At 39.2% G+C, this 18,899-nt stretch overlaps 1 protein-coding gene across 1 annotated transcript; it reads right to left on the bottom strand.

The window, feature by feature from the left end:
* Positions 1-10,088: 10,088 nt before the first annotated feature.
* On the bottom strand, positions 10,089-18,437 carry TBX22 (T-box transcription factor 22). The gene is made up of 8 exons (XM_047075747.1): positions 18,260-18,437; positions 17,487-17,682; positions 16,657-16,758; positions 15,088-15,262; positions 14,030-14,194; positions 13,595-13,659; positions 13,143-13,228; positions 10,089-10,696 (listed from the first exon to the last, which is right to left on the bottom strand). The coding sequence occupies exons 1-8, from the start codon at positions 18,435-18,437 to the stop codon at positions 10,089-10,091; spliced, it is 1,575 nt and encodes a 524-aa protein (XP_046931703.1).
* Between the last annotated feature and the right edge of the window lie 462 nt (positions 18,438-18,899).

Raw genomic sequence — 18,899 nt, 5'->3', positions numbered from 1 at the left:
ATATTTCATTCTTTCTCATTGCCACGTAGTACTCCATTGTGTATATAAACCACAATTTCTTTATCCATTCATCAGTTGATGGACATTTAGGCTCTTTCCATAATTTGGCTATTGTTGAGAGTGCTGCTATGAACATTGGGGTACAAGTGCCCCTATGTATCAGTACTCCTGTATCCCTTGGGTAAATTCCTACCAGTGCCTCTGCAGGGTCATGGGGTAGGTCTATTTTTAATTGTCTGAGGAACCTCCACACTGTTTTCCAGAGTGGCTGCACCAGTTTGCATTCCCACCAACAGTGCAAGAGGGTTCCCGTTTCTCCACATCCTCTCCAGCATCTATAGTCTCCTGATTTGTTCATTTTGGCCACTCTGACTGGCGTGAGGTGATATCTGAGTGTGGTTTCGATTTGTATTTCCCTGATGAGGAGCGACGTTGAGCATCTTTTCATGTGCCTGTTGGCCATCCGAATGTCTTGTTTAGAGAAGCGTCTATTCATGTTTTCTGCCCATTTCTTCACTGGATTATTTGTTTCTCAGGTGTGGAGTTTGGTGAGCTCTTTATAGATTTTGGATACTAGCCCTTTGTCCGATATGTCATTTGCAAATATCTTTTCCCATTCCGTTGGTTGCTTTTTAGTTTTGTTGGTTGTTTCCTTTGCTGTGCAGAAGCTTTTTATCTTCATAAGGCCCCAGTAATTCATTATTGCTTTTAATTCCCTTGCCTTTGGGGATGTGTCGAGTAAGAGATTGCTACGGCTGAGGTCAGAGAGGTCTTTCCTGCTTTCTCCTCTAGGGTTTTGATGGTTTCCTGTCTCACATTCAGGTCCTTTATCCATTTTGAGTTTATTTTTGTGAATGGTGTGAGAAAGTGGTCTAGTTTCAACCTTCTGCATGTTGCTGTCCAGTTCTCCCAGCAACATTTGTTAAAGAGACTTTTTTCCATTGGACGTTCTTTCCTGCTTTGTCAAAGATGAGTTGGCCATACGTTTGTGGGTCTAGTTCTGGGGATTCTATTCTATTCCATTGGTCTATGTGTCTGTTTTTGTGCCAATACCATGCTGTCTTGATGATGACAGCTTTGCAGTAGAGGCTAAAGTCTGGGATTGTGATGCCTCCTGCTTTGGTCTTCTTCAAAATTACTTTGGCTATTCAGGGCCTTTTGTGGTTCCATATGAATTTTAGAATTGCTTGTTCTAGCTTCGAGAAGAATGCTGGTGCAATTTTGATTGGGATTGCATTGAATGTGTAGATACCTTTGGGTAGTATTGACATTTTGACAATATTTATTTTTCCAATCCATGAGCAGGGAATGTCTTTCCATTTCTTTATATCTTCTTCAATTACCTTCGTAAGCTTTCTATACTTTTCAGCATACAGATCTTTTACATCTTTGGTTAGATTTATTCCTAGGTATTTTATGCTTCTTGGTGCAATTGTGAATGGGATCAGTTTCTTTATTTGTCTTTCTGTTGTTTCATTGTTAGTGTATAAGAATGCAACTGATTTCTGTATATGGATTTTGTATCCTGCAACTTTGCTGAATTCATGTATTAGTTCTAGCAGACTTTTGGTGGAGTCTATCGGATTTTCCATGTATAATATCATGTCATCTGCAAAAAGTGAAAGCTTGACTTCATCTTTGCCAATTTGGATGCCTTTGATTTCCTTTTGTTGTCTGATTGCTGATGCTAGAACTTCCAGCACTATGTTAAACAACAACGGTGAGAGTGGGCATCCCTGTCATGTTCCTGATCTCAGGGAAAAAGCTCTCAGTTTTTCTCCATTGAGGATGATGTTAGCTGTGGGCTTTTCATAAATGGCTTTGATGATGTTTAAGTATGTTCCTTCTATCCCGACTTTCTCGAGGGTTTTTATTAAGAAAGGGCGCTGGATTTTGTCAAAGGCCTTTTCTGCATCGATGGACAGGATCATATGGTTCTTATCTTTTCTTTTATTAATGTGATGTATCACGTTGATTGATTTGTGAATGTTGAACCAGCCCTGCATCCCAGGAATGAATCCCACTTGAGCATGGTGAATCATTCTTTTTATATGCTCTTGAATTCGATTTACTAGTATCTTATTGAGAATTTTTGCATCCATATTCATCAGGGATATTGGCCTGTAGTTCTCTTTTTTTACTGGGTCTCTGACTGGTTTAGGAATCAAAGTAATACTGGCTTCAAAGAATGAGTCTGGAAATTTTTCTTCCCTTTCTATATCTTGGAATAGCTTGAGAAGGATAGGTATTATCTCTGCTTTAAACGTCTGGTAGAACTCCCCTGGGAAGCCATCTGGTCCTGGACTCTTATTTGTTGGGAGATTTTTGATAACTGATTCAATTATTCGCTGGTTATGGGTCTGTTCAAGCTTTCTATTTCCTCCTGTTTGAGTTTTGGAAGCGTGTGGGTGTTCAGGAATTTGTCCATTTCTTCCAGGTTGTCCAATTTGTTGGCATATAATTTTTCATAGTATTCCCTGATAATTGTTTGTATCTCTGAGGGATTGCTTGTAATAATTCCATTTTCATTCATGATTTTATCTATTTGGGTCATCTCCCTTTTCTTTTTGAGAAGCCTGGCTAGAGGTTTATCAATTTTGTTTATTTTTTCAAAAAACCAACTCTTGGTTTCGTTGATCTGCTCTACAGTTTTTTTAGATTCTATATTGTTTATTTCTGCTCTGATCTTTATTATTTCTCTTCTTCTGCTGGGTTTAGGCTGCCTTTGCTGTTCTGCTTCTATTTCCTTTAGGTGTGCTGTTAGATTTTGTATTTGGGATTTTTCTTGTGTCTTGAGATAGGCCTGAATTGCAATGTATTTTCCTCTCAGGACTGCCTTCGCTGCATCCCAAAGCGTTTGGATTGTTGTATTTTCATTTTCGTTTGTTTCCATATATTTTTTGATTTCTTCTCTAATTGCCTGGTTGACCCACTCATTCGTTAGTAGGGTGTTCTTTAACCTCCATGCTTTTGGAGCTTTTCCAGACTTTTTCCTGTGGTTGATTTCAAGCTTCATAGCATTGTGGTCTGAAAGTATGCATGGTATGATTTCAATTCTTGTATACTTATGAAGGGCTGTTTTGTGACCCAGTATATGATCTATCTTGGAGAATGTTCCATGTGCACTTGAGAAGAAAGTATATTCTGTTGCTTTGGGATGCAGATTTCTAAATATATCTGTCAAGTCCATCTGATCCATTGTGTCATTCAGGGCCCTTGTTTCTTTATTGACCGTGTGTCTAGATGATCTATCCATTTCTGTAAGTGGAGTGTTAAAGTCCCCTGCAATTACCGCATTCTTATCAATAAGGTTGCTTATGTTTGTGAGTAATTGTTTTATATAGTTGGGGGCTCCTGTATTCGGTGCATAGACATTTATAATTGTTAGCTCTTCCTGATGGATAGACCCTGTGATTATTATATAATGCCCTTCTTCATCTCTTGTTACAGCCTTTAATTTAAAGTCTAGTTTGTCTGATATAAGTATGGCTACTCCAGCTTTCTTTTGGCTTCCAGTAGCATGATAAATAGTTCTCCATCTCCTCACTCTCAATCTACAGGTGTCCTCAGATCTAAAATGAGTCTCTTGTAGACAGCAAATAGATGGGTCTTGTTTTTTTATCCATTCTGATACCCTATGTCTTTTGGTTGGCACATTCAATCCATTTACATTCAGTGTTATTATAGAAAGATACGGGTTTAGAGTCATTGTGATGTCTGTGTGTTTTATGCTTGTAGTGATGTCTCTGGTACTTTGTCTCACAGGATCCCCCTTAGGATCTCTTGTAGGGCTGGTTTAGTGGTGATGAATTCCTTCAGTTTTTGTTTGTTTGGGAAGACCTTTATCTCTCCTTCTATTCTAAATTACAGACTTGCTGGATAAAGGATTCTCGGTTGCATATATTTTCTGTTCAATACATTGAAGATCTCGTTCCAATCCTTTCTGGCCTGCCAAGTTTCAAAAGAGAGATCAGTCACGAGTCTTATAGGTCTCCCTTTATATGTGAGGGCACGTTTATCCCTTGCTGCTTTCAGAATTTTCTCTTTATCCTTGTATTTTGCCAGTTTCACTATGATATGTCGTGCAGAAGATCGATTCAAGTTACGTCTGAAGGGAGTTCTCTGTGCCTCTTGGATTTCAATGCCTTTTTCCTTCCCCAGTTCAGGGAAGTTCTCAGCTATTATTTCTTCAAGGACACCTTCAGCACCTTTCCTTCTCTCTTCCCTCTCTGGGATACCAATTATGCGTATATTATTTCTTTTTAGTGTGTCACTTAGTTCTCTAATTTTCCCCTCATACTCCTGGATTTTTTTATCTCTCTTTTTCTCAGCCTCCTCTTTTTCCATAATTTTTATCTTCTAGTTCACCTATTCTCTCCTCTGCCTCTTCAATCAGAGCCGTCGTTGTTTCCATTTTGTCTTGCATTTCATGTGAAGCGTTTTTCAGCTCCTCGTGACTGTTCCTTAGTCCCTTGATCTGTGTAGCAAGAGATTCTCTGCTCTCCTCTATACTGTTTTCAAGCCCAGGGATTAATTTTATGACTATTATTCTAAATTCATTTTCTGTTATATTATTTAAATCCTTTTTGATCAGTTCATTAGCTGTTGTTATTTCCTGGAGATTCTTCTGAGGGGAATTCTTCCGTGTGGTCATTTTGGATAGTCCCTGGAGTGGTGGGGACCTGCAGGGTGCTTCCCCTGTGCTGTGTGTATAACTGGAGTTGGTGGTGGAGTTGCAGTCAGACCTGAAGTCTGCCCCCGACCCACCGCTGGGGCCAAAGTCAGACTGGTGTGTGCCTTCTTTTCCCCTCTCCTAGGGGCGGGATTCACTGTGGGGTGGCGTGGCCCCTCTGGGCTACTTGCACACTGCCAGTCTTTTGGAGCTGGGGATCTGGCGTATTAGCTGGGGTGGGTAGGGAGGGTGCTAGGGGGGCAGGAGGGACAGGCTTAGCTTGCTTCTCCTTAGGTTATCCACTTCAGGAGGGGCCCTGTGGCAGCGGGAGGGAGTCAGACCCGCTGCTGGAGGGGTGGCTCTGTAGAAGCACCGAGTTGGGTGTTTGCGTGGAGCAAGGAAGTTCCCTGGCAGGAACCGGTTCCCTTTGGGATTTTGGCTGGGGGATGGGCGAGGGAGATGTTGCTGGCGAGCGCCTTTGTTCCCAGCCAAACTGAGCTCTGTCCTCCTGGGGCTCAGCAACTCTCCCTCCCTTTGTCCTCCAGGCTTCCCGCTTTCTGAGCAGAGCTGTTAACTTATGACCTCCCAGATGCTAAGCAAGTCACGCTTGCTGTTGGAACACAGTCCGTCAGGCCTCTCTTCTTTTGCGAGCCAGACTCGGGGTCTCTGCTTGGCCGGCGGGCCGCCCCTCTGCCCCAGCTCCCTCCCGCCAGTCCGTGGAGCGCGCACCGCCTTTCCACCCTTCCTACCCTCTTCCGTGGGCCTCTCGTCTGCGCTTGGCTCTGGAGACTCCATTCTGCTAGTTTCTGGTGGTTTTCTGGGTTAGTTAGGCAGGTGTAGGTGGAATCTAAGTGATCAGCAGGATGTCAAAATATCAACATTTTTCAAAAAAATGAGCATAAAAATGGAATATAGACTGAATATTCAATACAAAAATATTTGATTTGAAGATATCAATTTTATCCAGTATGAACACATGATTTTATTCCCTTCTTATTCTAGTAAAATTTTGAAATATTTATACCATTTTTTATAGCTAAAATACTACACTATACTTTAATTATCATGTACAAAGTATGTGATCAAAGTCCAAATTAAAAATTCTGTCATGTTTAATAATAACATATATACATAATTTGATTAAACAGTTTAATGATACAACTTGTGCTATGATTTCAAGGTTTTTCTATTACATTTAACTTTAAATTTTAATGCTTTCAGGTACTTAAAAAATAAATCTAGCATGCATGTATACATTTCAACAAAGTAGAAGTATCCTATAACTATGTTTTACACATCTGCTCACTATAATGTGTGTTTACATACTGATGTGAAGTACAAATTTGTAAACATGAACATTTGAAACTTTGAAAGGAAATACTAGTCTTTTTCCTCTCAATATTTTATTGAAACAGCATGTCAAAAGTTGCCCAGCACCACACATGTAAATAGTTTTAATATTGAATATGTTTCAAATATTCTATATATCTGTTTATTCTGCTTTATGTTGTAATCTAAACCATGTTTATTTGCACACTTTTAATACAAATTATCATTTAATTGCAAACCAAACCTAAGAAGATTAAATGTATATGAAGGCACTTATATCAAAGCAACTGCCACCAATGTCTAAGCTATGCATTTGGTTTGTTTAAACTGCACCAATAAACATGCTAAATTCCAGTGAAATCAACTGGCAAACTGTTGCTGTATATCAGAATATTGTTATTTTGGGCTAATTGAAGATTTTTCAGCATGAAGACAACATATCTCTAAATTGGAGTGAAAACATTGCACTTCCACCCTGTCAATTCAATTCACAAAATACAGTTCATGCAATTAGATATTTCTAAGCATATTTAAATCTGCCTTTCCAATAAGTGTAGATAATTAATAGTATAAGTATGCAGTGAGTTGGTGTTCTTTGTGGAATCTCTTTTTCAGAAGAAGAAGAAGAAAGAGAAACACTATAAATTATTTTAAACAAAAGTACACTAAAACTCCACTGGTTTTATAAATTGCAATGTGACATCTGGAATTTATCAAATTGTATATTCATATAAGGAAAAGATTTCTTACTGAGATTTAGTAAGGGGATAACAACTATGTATAACCCTACAGTATACATGGACATATACTTATATTGTCTAAAAGCATCTAAATTTTTCATCATCATGTTAATAGATTTTTATAAAATGTATTTTAAGTATTCACACAAAAAATTTATTTCAATAATGATCTGACTTAGCATTACACTAGTAAAACTTAAAACATACATATTATCTGCTTTATGTACACCATGATTTTCCCCAAAATGCATAATATAAGTGATTAGGAAATTGAAAGGGAAACCTTCCATAATGTTCAATACACATCCTTATTCATCATTGGCACCTTGTCAAGTTGTTAGCATATAGGTCTCTGATTATTCAAAGACTGATTAACTGACTCATTACTTGCTAATTCCAGTTGTGTATTTCTTTTCATGCCATAGATATGCTTCAACCTCGTAACAGAAAAATAAAGTCATATCCATTTCCAGACCACGTGCAGAACCATGCCTAATAGGAGTGAAATATTATAAATATTTACCTTCATAGCTTGGGGAAATATAACTCTTCATTTTTGTAGTACAGTGAATAGGAACAATGATGGTTGAAGACCCTAATATTATGTAATCTGAAGTTACATATTGGACTTCAAAATGTAATGTCCACAGGGCTTATCTCACTATTTAATCAAAAGAAATACTTTTGATGTTCTGAGTTATGTTACCAAAAATCATATATTGATCTTTAAAATGAAATTAATAGAGAATTTATCCATTTAGACATGCGTTCTGCAACAAGGCTTAAAATTGTAATAAAAAGCCTTGATTTCAGTTTAACTGACTATTCCATAAAACAGAACCTTCCTGACAAGGGAATCTGACCACAGGTCTAGGCTTGACTGAGAGTTGTGCAAAGATAAAGCAACACTTATTTATTTCCTAACTCAATAAACAAATTTCACAAAGTTGATGAAAAGTTTATTTTCTCTAGATTTACCTGGGGTAGGCTGGGTTAAGAATCAGATTTTATACATCTAGTCAGCTAAATTTAGATGCTTTCTTTTAAAATGGGGGAAGAGGTAGATGTATATGTATGATAAAACTAAATGTTAATAGCATTTTTAATTATTAGATTTGGGTGTCTATTAAGTAACATTTGACTACTTTCATTTGATAACTATTTCAACCTTGTATAACCAGAGTTGCTTTTGATTTTTGTAGGTATTTATTTATTTATTTATTTGTGTTTTAATTTAAATTCAAGTTAGTTAACATACAGTGTAGTATTGATTTCAGGAGTAGGTTTTTAAAGCAAGCCTAATATTTAGTTGATTCAGTTGAAATTAATAGTATTCCATAGCATTTTGTTTTTTATTCCATATCCATAGCCTTGATTTACCAAGTTACATAAGTTTTGCACTATCCTATTAAGAGTAAGAATTTATTCAGTATAAAATTGTAAGGACACTAAATATTAATTATACATCAGTTGAAGTTGTTAGCAACTTCCTGCAGATAAGTAACTTATTCAGAAAGCAAGGGCCGGTTACTGAACTTCTTGAGGTCTCTTCCAAGTCTAATTTTCCATGAAGGCTTTCCCTTGTTTACTTATTCAACTAAAAGTATGAAATGACAATTTATAAACATATATAAAAACAGCTTAAAATAGATGTTTAAATTCTAACATTTAAACTTTTGCCCCTTTATATTAATCACCTTTATATAACAAAATTATCTGAGACATAAATCATGTGGTACATATACTTGAGCAGATACAAAATTAGTGCCTTGTTTTAAATAATTATTAAAAAGTAACCCAGAGATTTTCTGGATTTTTCATTTAAATACTTTCTGTCATTAATTACCAACTATCTGCCATATAAGCCATCAGAATAAATTTAATTATGCTTGGAATGGCAGTTTCTGCTTTAAAAAATTGTAACTTAATTAACTATAACCTGTTTTGGAGTAGATAGAAATAGAGTGTGCTTGCTGCTTTAATACCTGATATGATAAACCTGGTTAATACAGATTTCTTGCCCCAAAGTCTTTTATAGCAGGTATCTAATTAGTTTGTGTCACAAATAATATTTCATCTTGACTAGAATAGTCAGTTTAAATGTAACCATGTGCTGTTCTATTCCTATATCCAAAAGTGAAAGGGAATATAATTTTAATGCATATATGTGAAGGTACATTTATAAGGTACATTTAAGAGGAAATAACCATTTCAAGAAAAACAAATAATAACGTGTTTTTCCTAATATGTGTTGGAAAAGTTAGAGAAAGTAGTTTAGAAGTTTGATTACTTTGTCAAAAGTCAAGCCATGCCATTGTGATGTGAAGCACCTTGTCTTCATAAATTATAGTGTCATAAAAATTTTAATCTGATTTATTTTAAAGATATGCAAGTTATATGTAGGTTATACTTAAGTTTTTTTCAGAAGATTTAGGGCCAGGCAAAAGGAAACATTCAACTTCATAACCTAAAATAAAATCTCATTTTTGCTCCTTTTTGTCTAGTTAGTCCAATTTACCATGACTGAATCACAGGAGTGGAATTAAATTGTACCAATGTAATGAAATTTTCATATTTATGGACTCAAATGTAGTATCCCCTTTCAAATAGTATTTACTAGTCATTTTGGAGAACTAAAATAATTTGTTTTTTGTAAACTGAGTACAAAACACCAGGCTGGTTAAAGGAATAAGTAAATAAGCTTCACCTGACAATGACCCAAAAAATGAAAGGAAAGATCAAACTTAGAATATTTTGCTTTTCATTTAATCTTTGTGTTATTTCAGGATTAACTGATGTTTAGGGTGCAATGATTAATATTTGAAAGTTTGTGTCCTTGTTTGTTCCTTAGAATTGAGATTAGTAGCTCCTTCAACAGCAAAGTTTAAAAGTGTAAGGCAAATGAAAAATGAATTTTTTCTACAATTGCTAGAGAATTACAATGAATATAATATTCATATATAAAACTAAAATTGATTGCTTTTACAAGAGTTAAACTCATCTTCTTTTGGTCATTGTCAATATTGAAGAGACAGTTGAAATGGTAAACTGACATCACTATAAGTAGAGGCTTCACCTGGAGTCAATTTTCACCCATAGTCTATCTCATCAAATAATGTTTATTGACTTACTTTGAGGTCCAAGACCACCATAATCAGAGATTGTTTCAGGTCATATTTGACCTATAACAACTTCTTTTCAACATCTGATAAGGCACTTTAAATGCATAACAGAAATACCTTCTGATAATAAAGTCTTTAAAGCCCAATAGCTCTTGACCTTTCTTTGGACACAAATAAAGAAAATACATGCTTATGTGTAATTGTTTTAGGATTGTGACTATTCCATTAAAGGCAATGATTAATTGTTGGACACCAATAAGCGTGATTGCATTTGCCTTCTCTAAAAGAAACTTGACTATTATCATTCACTTTGAGATGGTTGGCAGCATTTACCAGTTTAGATGGCACTGAGTTGTACCTATAAAAACCACAGGAAGGATGGAGAGAGCAACCAATTGCTTCCTGGCCAATGGAGCTTGGTGACAAAATATTTTCAGGTGACTGTAATCCATACAACATTTGATTGGAAGAATTAGATGCCTGTAGACACTGCCCATTCAAGTCTTCAAATGAACCATTTTCTGAATTGGCGATCCCCAGAGAACATAATGTGGAAAGTTCCATCATGAGTGGGGCTAAACACTGAGAACTGTTGCTGCTTGTTAGTCTTTCAGGAGGTGGCAAAACAAGATGCTGCTGTCGCCAAAAGTTATTTGGGCAAATCTTGTAGCAAAGGGGCAGGTTGATATTGTGCAGATGCACCTCCGGACAGGGCATTCCAAGGGAGCTTGTAGATAAGTGAAATGTAGGCAGAGAGCAGGGTGGAAAAAGCAAGGAGTTCAAAGGAGGAGTCCCTCCACCAGAGGTCACTGGAGATAAGCCACTGCTTCCACCTGTGAATGACAATCCAGTCAATGAACAATGAACTTGATGTTCCTATTGAATGAGTACTAATGATCACAAACATCCCTATTTCATTTTTTGATTAGCTTTTCTGCAAGTTCACTGTTCTTTTTACTTATTTGGGACAGAATATGGTCATTTCCCTGACCAAAGTTCATACGGTATCTTTACTACTACCATTATTAGTTTTAGCACTACCATTATGTACCATGTATTGAACATTCACCGGTATGCTCAACAATTGTGCTATGCACTTGGGACATTTATCCAATGTCCAAAAGATGCCCAATTAAATAGTACCCAGAGCTAATTATATCTTACAAATTAAAAAAAGTTTTCTAAACTTTAAAAAATGTACAAAAATACATATTTAATTAAATGGAACAAATTGGTAGGGATTCCATAGGAAGTTTCAGTCTTGATTTAAAAAAAATTGGAGCACACGAGAATAATCTTTAAAAAATTTTTTGGGGGGGCGCCTGGGTGGCTCAGTCAGTTGAGCATCCGGCTTTGGCTCAGGTCATTATTAAAAATTAAATTATTTTTAATGTTTATTTTTGAGAGAGACAGATCGTGAGTGGGGGAGGGGCAGAGAGAGAGGGAAACAATCTGAAGCAGGCTCCAGGCTCTGAGCTGTCAGCATAGAGCTCGACGCGGGGCTGGAACCCATTTACCGTGAGATCATGACCTGAGCCGAAGTTGGATGCTTAACTGACAGAGCCACCCAGGTGCCCCGAAAATAATCTTATAAACAAAAATAACATATTTAAGTGCATTTTTTTCTCATATGAAAGTCATGGATTAGGAGACTTCTATGATACACTATGTCAAAATTGAAGTCAATTTTTTAGGTTAAAAATAACAAAATAAAAATGAAAGGTTCACATTAATGTTGTCAGGTAATCTTTTCATTTTCCTAGCATCTACCAAAGTTAAGGATTATTATAAGGTCCAGGAAAATCTAGACTTTCCACCTTATTTTCATGTTTGACTTTTTAAATTTCGTTATTGACTGGACTTAATTATTTTTGTGTTTTTTTTTCTGTTTTTTGGTGTTACTGTTGTTTTTCTTACCTATTTTGTGTATGTAGACATAGACTAATTCTTTATTAACAGGGTGGCAAATATCTTTTATAATTAAACATTAAAAAGCTATTTAAAAATAGTAGCACTTTTCTTTGCAAACTGAAAGTGATCTGGACATTTAAATAATTAAGAAAACTGTATATTTTAAATTACCAATTAATGATCATCTTTAGCTTTTTCTCTTTATTAGTGCACTTTGTGTTGACCTGGATATTTTAAGAGCATGCTGCCTACATGCGATTAAAGTGATACTACCAAATAAATGTTTGCACTTTTCTACAGAACTCTGTAAACCAAATTATACAGTCAATCTGGTGAAATACTTTACCAAGTGATTCAAATTGATCTGTTTTCAATGTTATGGTATCATGTAAAATTCAACCTAACTATAATGTTGATGATTTTCTCCATGATTATAACCTTGAATTAATGTTCAAAGACAATTTTTTTTTTTCAATGTTTATTTATTTTTGGGACAGAGAGAGACAGAGCATGAATGGGGGAGGGGCAGAGAGAGAGGGAGACACAGAATCAGAAACAGGCTCCAGGCTCTGAGCCATCAGCCCAGAGCCTGACGCGGGGCTCGAACTCACGGACCGCGAGATCGTGACCTGGCTGAAGTCGGACGCTTAACCGACTGCGCCACCCAGGCGCCCCTCAAAGACAATTTTAATGGAGTAAAGACAACAGCAGTAAAATAATTCTATGTTGTTTGCAAATACTTTTATTTATTATTAAACACCAGAGAAATGATGGTATACATTCTTCCACCAGAAAGCTTGCACTAATTATTGTTATTATTTAGTTATGTAATGCACTACATAAGAACAAATACCTTGTAAATCTTTTTAATTCTTGTGACAATTAAACTAATTGTGATAGTTTTAGTATTATTTTCAACATTTAGTTTCCCTATGTAAAATAAAAAAAATTAGAACTAAGTGATGGTAAAATTTAATGCATGTCATTTTAACATGTGCTGAAAGTTTATGAGAAACATTTCAGTATCGAATATAATTGCAAATAAGGCCACAAATGCACCACAGGTGATTCTAAAGAATGTGAGATAGTGAGATGCTGAAGAATCCAAGTGAGATATGGAGATCTCAGGATGTATAACTCAAGAGGGCTGAAGTCAAGAAATCCACCATTATCATGGCTCTACTCTTTTCCTTCATGCCCATTCCCCCTTTTACCCTATTATCTCTTCATCAAGATAAAGATAAACCCAATTCCCTGTAAACATGCATTTCTGGCATGCACTTCTCCCCTTGTGAAGTATTTGCAACAGAAGTTCTGATTGTTGATACTTCATTAACATTTAAAGGTAAACATTAAAAGTTTCCTTACTTTGTGTATCTGCACCAAAAGTTTTAAAATCCAGAGTAAGAGAAGACCTCCATGGGTAGATCTCTAAAGGCCCATCCAATACACCCCTGAAAAATAGATGTAACTATCAGAAACTCCAGAATTCAATTCTTGAAAATAATGATTTATGTAAACTTTTAAGTTATTTTATTATAGTTTTTAGGGGTCAATATCTGAAATATTTTTGATAGCTAGACTGCTGAATAAAATCACAGTAATTATTCCCTGAATAAAAATGCCAGGAATCTAGATTAAGCAATATCTTAAAAACGGGTTGAGGAGGAAAAAGGAGGAGCAAGATTTTACAGACAAAACACTAGGTTATTTTCCTACCACCTACGAGTTACAGAATTTTGGGCCTCTGAGTCTCTGAGCCACAGTTTCCTTATCGGTAATAATTGTGAAAAGGGCAATATAAATGTTATGTTGCTTACCTGTTTCTTCCAGGATCTCTAAATCCTTTAGCAAAAGGATTCCTGTCGATTTTCAGTTTGGTAATCTATGGATTCAAAAAAAGAGAAAAAGGTAAAGTCAATGCTTTCAGTTATAACACTGTTCACCCTTGCTTGTAATGGTTACAACAACCACAAAACACTTCAATGTGTAATGTAGTATATTCAATTAGTATAAACATATTGCTTAGTTGAATTTGGAATGGTTGCCTCCTTTCTCCCATGGCACTCTTTGTTCTGCTCTCCTTTCTAATACAAGATCCACACAATTTACAATCAAGCTTGCCTAAATGGCAATGCAATAAGACTATGATTTTTTTTAATTGTGGAAAATTCAATCCATATGGTGCAGCTTGCCTCTTTCCAGAAAGTCCCTCTGGAGCCATCCCTGCTTTCCTGAGTCCTAGTTGTCCTTACCTGCTGGTTTTGGTAAGCAGTCACTGTGGTGAACTCAGTTTCTTTAAAGAGGAACGTTTTAACCCCTTCAATGGGCAGGGACTGAATCCGGGACAAGTCAACTTTGCTGTCCTGTTCCATCACATGCACACGGGGCTTGTACTTGTGCATGGACTGCAGAATGATCTGGAGGAGAAATCATGAAATGTTGCCTAGAAATTGGCTTCCCCTCTGCAACACTGGTTTCTTCTCATTGGCACTCCCAACATGTCCACATGCAAAAGTGAGGTAAACCAGAAAGGCTAGGTTAGCCACACACAAGGACTTTTCTGTGCCATTTGATTCTAGACAGACACGCTCAGGGCTAAGAGGTTTCCAGATTTCAGCACCATAGCAGCATCTGGAAGCTGTAATTCCATTTCCAGATGAGGCCTTTTCTTACTTCTAAATGTGGGTGACCATGTGATATCCCCAAATGTCACTAGGATCTGACTGCTTGCTATACATTCCCTGGACTTATGGTAACTGAAGGGCAGCCACCTGACATACCCCACCTCCTAATTTCTGGGGACCTCCTTCTCTTTATTTTGTGGCTAGCACAGGGGCAGGCCAGGCAGGGCAGGGGCAGGATACATCTGGAAAAAAGGTTCAAGATCCAGGTAACCTGAAAATAACCTCTTTCATAAGGGCAAGTTGTGGAGGAGATTCCTGTCATACCATGCCATACAGAAGGTGTGCCCATCTAGGAGAAGGCAATCAGAGCTCACAGTGATTGCCCTAGAGGCTGAGATGCTAGAGAGTTTCACGAAGTGCATTCCCTTCCACACTCCCAAACCAGATATTATGGCTTAAAACAATCTCATTTGGTCTTCAAACTCCCCTCACTCAACGTTCCCAACCCCCAGTACTCTCAGATGCTAAACAAATGTCACAAGAGTTACTCTGGTCACAATCCCAGAGCTTACACAGTTCCTTAAGACCACCTGGTAGAAGTCTCCTAGGCCTCTCCAGAGGGAACTGAAAGCTGACGCATTGGCATATCCCTCCCCTCCCACAACAAAGGATTGCTGAACACTTACATGACCTTTGTCATCCATCTCATTGTTGGTGAGTTTCAATCTATCAAAGCTGATGATCTGCCGCATCCAGGTCTCTCCAGAGCAGGGTGAGTCCGGGTGAACATAGAACCTGGGAGTAATGCAAGAGTGGTCTGTATTCCCAGCTACCATCCACTGCGAGCTGTGGTACACATACCTGAAAAAGCAGAGAGCATGTGGCTTTAGGTGAAGTGGGCCAAAGCCAGCTGTGTGGGAGGAAGGCTGCTGGATCCAGTCCTACGGGCATTAGCCAAGGTTTGCCTCCTAATCCCAAAGGCAACTAGTAGAAGATCCAACTTAATTTCCAAAAGGCATTCAGGGACAAAAAGCAAACAGTATATAAGTATATGTCAATAAAATGCAATGAAGTTCCAGGGCGAGTATAACGTCATGGGATTTCAGAGTCTGGTTTGTATTTCCTCACACAAACAGCAACACAAATTGATCTAATCCATTTTACTGCACAGAGACAGCCAAAAAATCCTCATGTCTCCAGAAGGAAGTGTAGAGAGAAAGCAAAAGTCTGAGGAGGGTGTCTGTCCAATCCACCTCCACCAGTCACCCTCAAAGCCCTTTCACCAACAAAGCTTCACATCAAAATACTCCCTGGAACTCTAACCCATGAGGCCTCAGGGTTGATTTTCACCCCGTTTCCAATCTCAGCCACTCAATTGTGCACTGCATTCCCAAGCCAGCTCAAATGTGAATCAACTTGTTCACAACAATCACAACACAATCAACAAGAATCAACTTGTTCTATTTCTAAGCTGCTGTTCCAGCAGGCTCTTGAACTGCCTTTCTCTTTGCCCCTCAAATCCAGCACTGGGCATGATGTGGGTTCTCTCTTAGACATCCACTTCAGTGGAACACTCACAGCCCGAGTAAGGGTGCTTCTGTACAATCCCCATAGCCTCTAAGTCAAAGCGGTGGCAGAACTGTGCCTCTGGGATGCTAGCACTGAAGGACCTCTTGGCTTTAGATCAGTTCAACCACCATTAGTCTGCTATGAGTAGAGAGCCTATTTAAAAAAAAAAAAGTTATTTGTAATTTCTAGGGCCTGACCACTACTTCAGGAGAGAGGCTGAGGAAGGAAAAATAGACCCAAACAGGGTAACTGCTAGATTAGCATTAGATGGTAAATCAGGACATTGTTCCAGAGCCTTGATGCCAAAATAGCACAGCCCAGAGCCCAGTGCAGCTCCAGAAGCACAGGCATTTCTCTCTAAATTCCATCAAACAACTTCCTTCCTAGCTGCCTGAGTCCACACCCTCTGCAATTGGCACAGCCAAGGCCAGAGCAGTGGATAAGCAAAGGGTTTGGGGTACACTGAAGCACCAACTGGCACCTGCTCCAGGACTGAGAGGAAAGAGTCAAGACTGTTTTTCTCAGTTTGAACCTCCATTTGAGTGAGAATATTCAACTCCCAAAGCCCACAGGACAGCAATCCCACCCCCCATGGTAGAGCTTTCAAAATAGCATTCTCAGGTTCCATAGATCTGAATCTCCATTCCCAGCCTGGGCCTGAGGTAGTCTCCTTTGAGCCTGGTTACCTATAACGTTTGGAATCTACTGGCACCACGTCGATGGCCACATAGTACTGCTTCCCTGGGTCCAACCCTTTCACTTTGACTCGAACAGAGGGGAACATCCGCCTGTGGGAAAGAAAATAGCCACTGACCTTGTGTTTTTAGAGAGATTTGGAGTGGGATGGGGTTGGGAACAAATGAAAAGTGAAGAAATTCACAACTTCCCCATTCTAGGATGGATTCAAGGAATGCTATTTGCTACATAGGAAAGATTTTTGGTTGTATGCTTGATTGAAAAGGTTCTGGATTTCTGAGTGGAGAAGAATATTCTTACCACAAAGCTTTGCCCACCCCACTCCCCACCACCACCGTTAATAAAAAGCTATATAAGAGAAAGTAGAGAAAAAACTGTACCTGGCCCCTGAGTTTTCAGCAGTACTTTCTGTGAGGCAGATTTGGGAAAGACTGAAATTAGGAAGATTCACACAAAAAAGTTACCCAGCTGATGTGAAGCTGCCCCAAAGCAAAAGGTGAAAGCAAAAAAAGCCCACCTCAAATTGCTCCAGGCTAGCTAGGGATGGTCTGCTGGGGATCTGCTAGATGAGATTTTGTCCACTGATAACTGTGAGACTTTAAGGAAAATTTCTTGAAGTCACTGTGTACAGAAAAGAAAAGCTGAGCCACTAACATGGGCAGGCAGTCCTAGGGCGATTTATTGAGAGGCAGGGACTTTCTCATTCCTGTCAGGGTGAGGATGGATATAGAGCATAAAACTGGAGGCACCATATCTTATGAGAGTGGTACATTAAGCGCCTACTGTGTGCATCCCTTGAACAGTTTGGGCAGAGCCGAACCTGCCAGCCTTGGTAATGATCATCTCAGTCCCAATGTCATGGAATCTCTTCCACAGTTCGGATCCTTGAAGCTCTACTTGGATAGCACCTTTCTCTTCCAGATTTCTGCCTCTGTTGTGGTCACTGTCGTCATTGTCGCTGCCGCTACAGGCTGAGAAAGCAGTTGCTGAAGGCTCTGCCTTGGGTCGTTTTTCTGCTGGACAGAGAGACGACCAGAGTTTGAGAGAGGTTCACAGTTCCCGCGTCCCCTTCTCGCTGATGCCGGTCTTGGAGCAGACCGATTTGGTCTCTTCCCTGGGAACCTTGGAGGCAGATCCTTAAATTCCCCACAACACCTACTGTGACCCCCTGATGGGGAGAAGGGGGCCCAGACCTGGGAAAGGCACTATCCTTCTCAAATTTGTCCCCTAGGCTGAATCCCCTCCGAACCAGGATGCGTACCTGCTTCCTACGGAGAGAAACAGCTAAGATCTGGCTCTCAGGGCTTTGGGGAGGTTGAAGTCTAACTTCTCTACAAACATAGGGACGCCACCACCCTTCACCGCAAATGAACCACAGCAATACGGACTGAATTTGGAGGCTCTGAAGCTTCCCCTGTAGCCAAGTGACCAACATGTCCCCGCGGCCCAAAAAGGGGCCATTTAGCTGGACCAAAGAGTCCTAGTGTAAGGCTAGCAGCCCTCTCTCAGCTTCGCCGGTCGCGCTGAAACTTGCGGGTCCAGCATGCTCGGGTAGCGGGCTCAGGGCGTTGGGGCTGCGGTAGGAATACTTACCCGGCTGCTGGCTCTTCTTCCCTGCTGTCCAGTTCCTTCTCTCCTCCTCCTCCTCTCCCTCCTCTTTCTTCAGCAACTCAGGCTGTGTCTCCTCTCTTGGATCTTGCAGTTTCCTTTTCCTGGGTCTCTCCACCAAGGCTTCCACGGAGAAGGCAAGAGCCCGAGAGCTCAGAGCCATCCCCGGAGGGGGTGAAGGGAATATGCAATGCAAAGTTTCAACCTAAAGTATGTTAGGGAGGGAGAGGGAGAGAGGGCGCAGAGGACAGGGCAAGGAGAGAAAGCAGGAAAACTCCCAAATTAGAAAAACAATTTCTGGATCTATATTCAGAGGGGGGAAAAAGTGTGTGCATATGTGTGTAATTTTTATATATACATATATTTTTTCTTTGAATAGACAGAATAAATTGAGAGGAAAATCAAACTGGAGCCAGAGTCCCCTGGAGTCTAGTCCCTCTTCCCTTTGTGGTTTCCTCCCTCCCAGTGGACATGTGCACACCATCAGCCCTCAAATCGCTGATTTCAGGACCTGGCAGAGCACAGAGATTGGCAAACGCCAGCCTTTTAGGGAGCCGACCTGCCGCCAATAGCTGCTCAGGCTGCTTGGATTGGGAGATACTGTTGCATCTTACTGAGTGAATAC

The sequence above is a fragment of the Lynx rufus genome, unplaced genomic scaffold (genome assembly GCF_022079265.1).
Source record: "Lynx rufus isolate CCGP_SWC_20201006 ecotype Redwood Valley unplaced genomic scaffold, mLynRuf1.p SCAF_14, whole genome shotgun sequence".
In the NCBI taxonomy this organism is placed as follows: Eukaryota; Metazoa; Chordata; class Mammalia; order Carnivora; family Felidae; genus Lynx; species Lynx rufus.
Note: the sequence above shows the minus strand (reverse complement) of the source record. Positions and strands in the feature narration are given on the sequence as shown.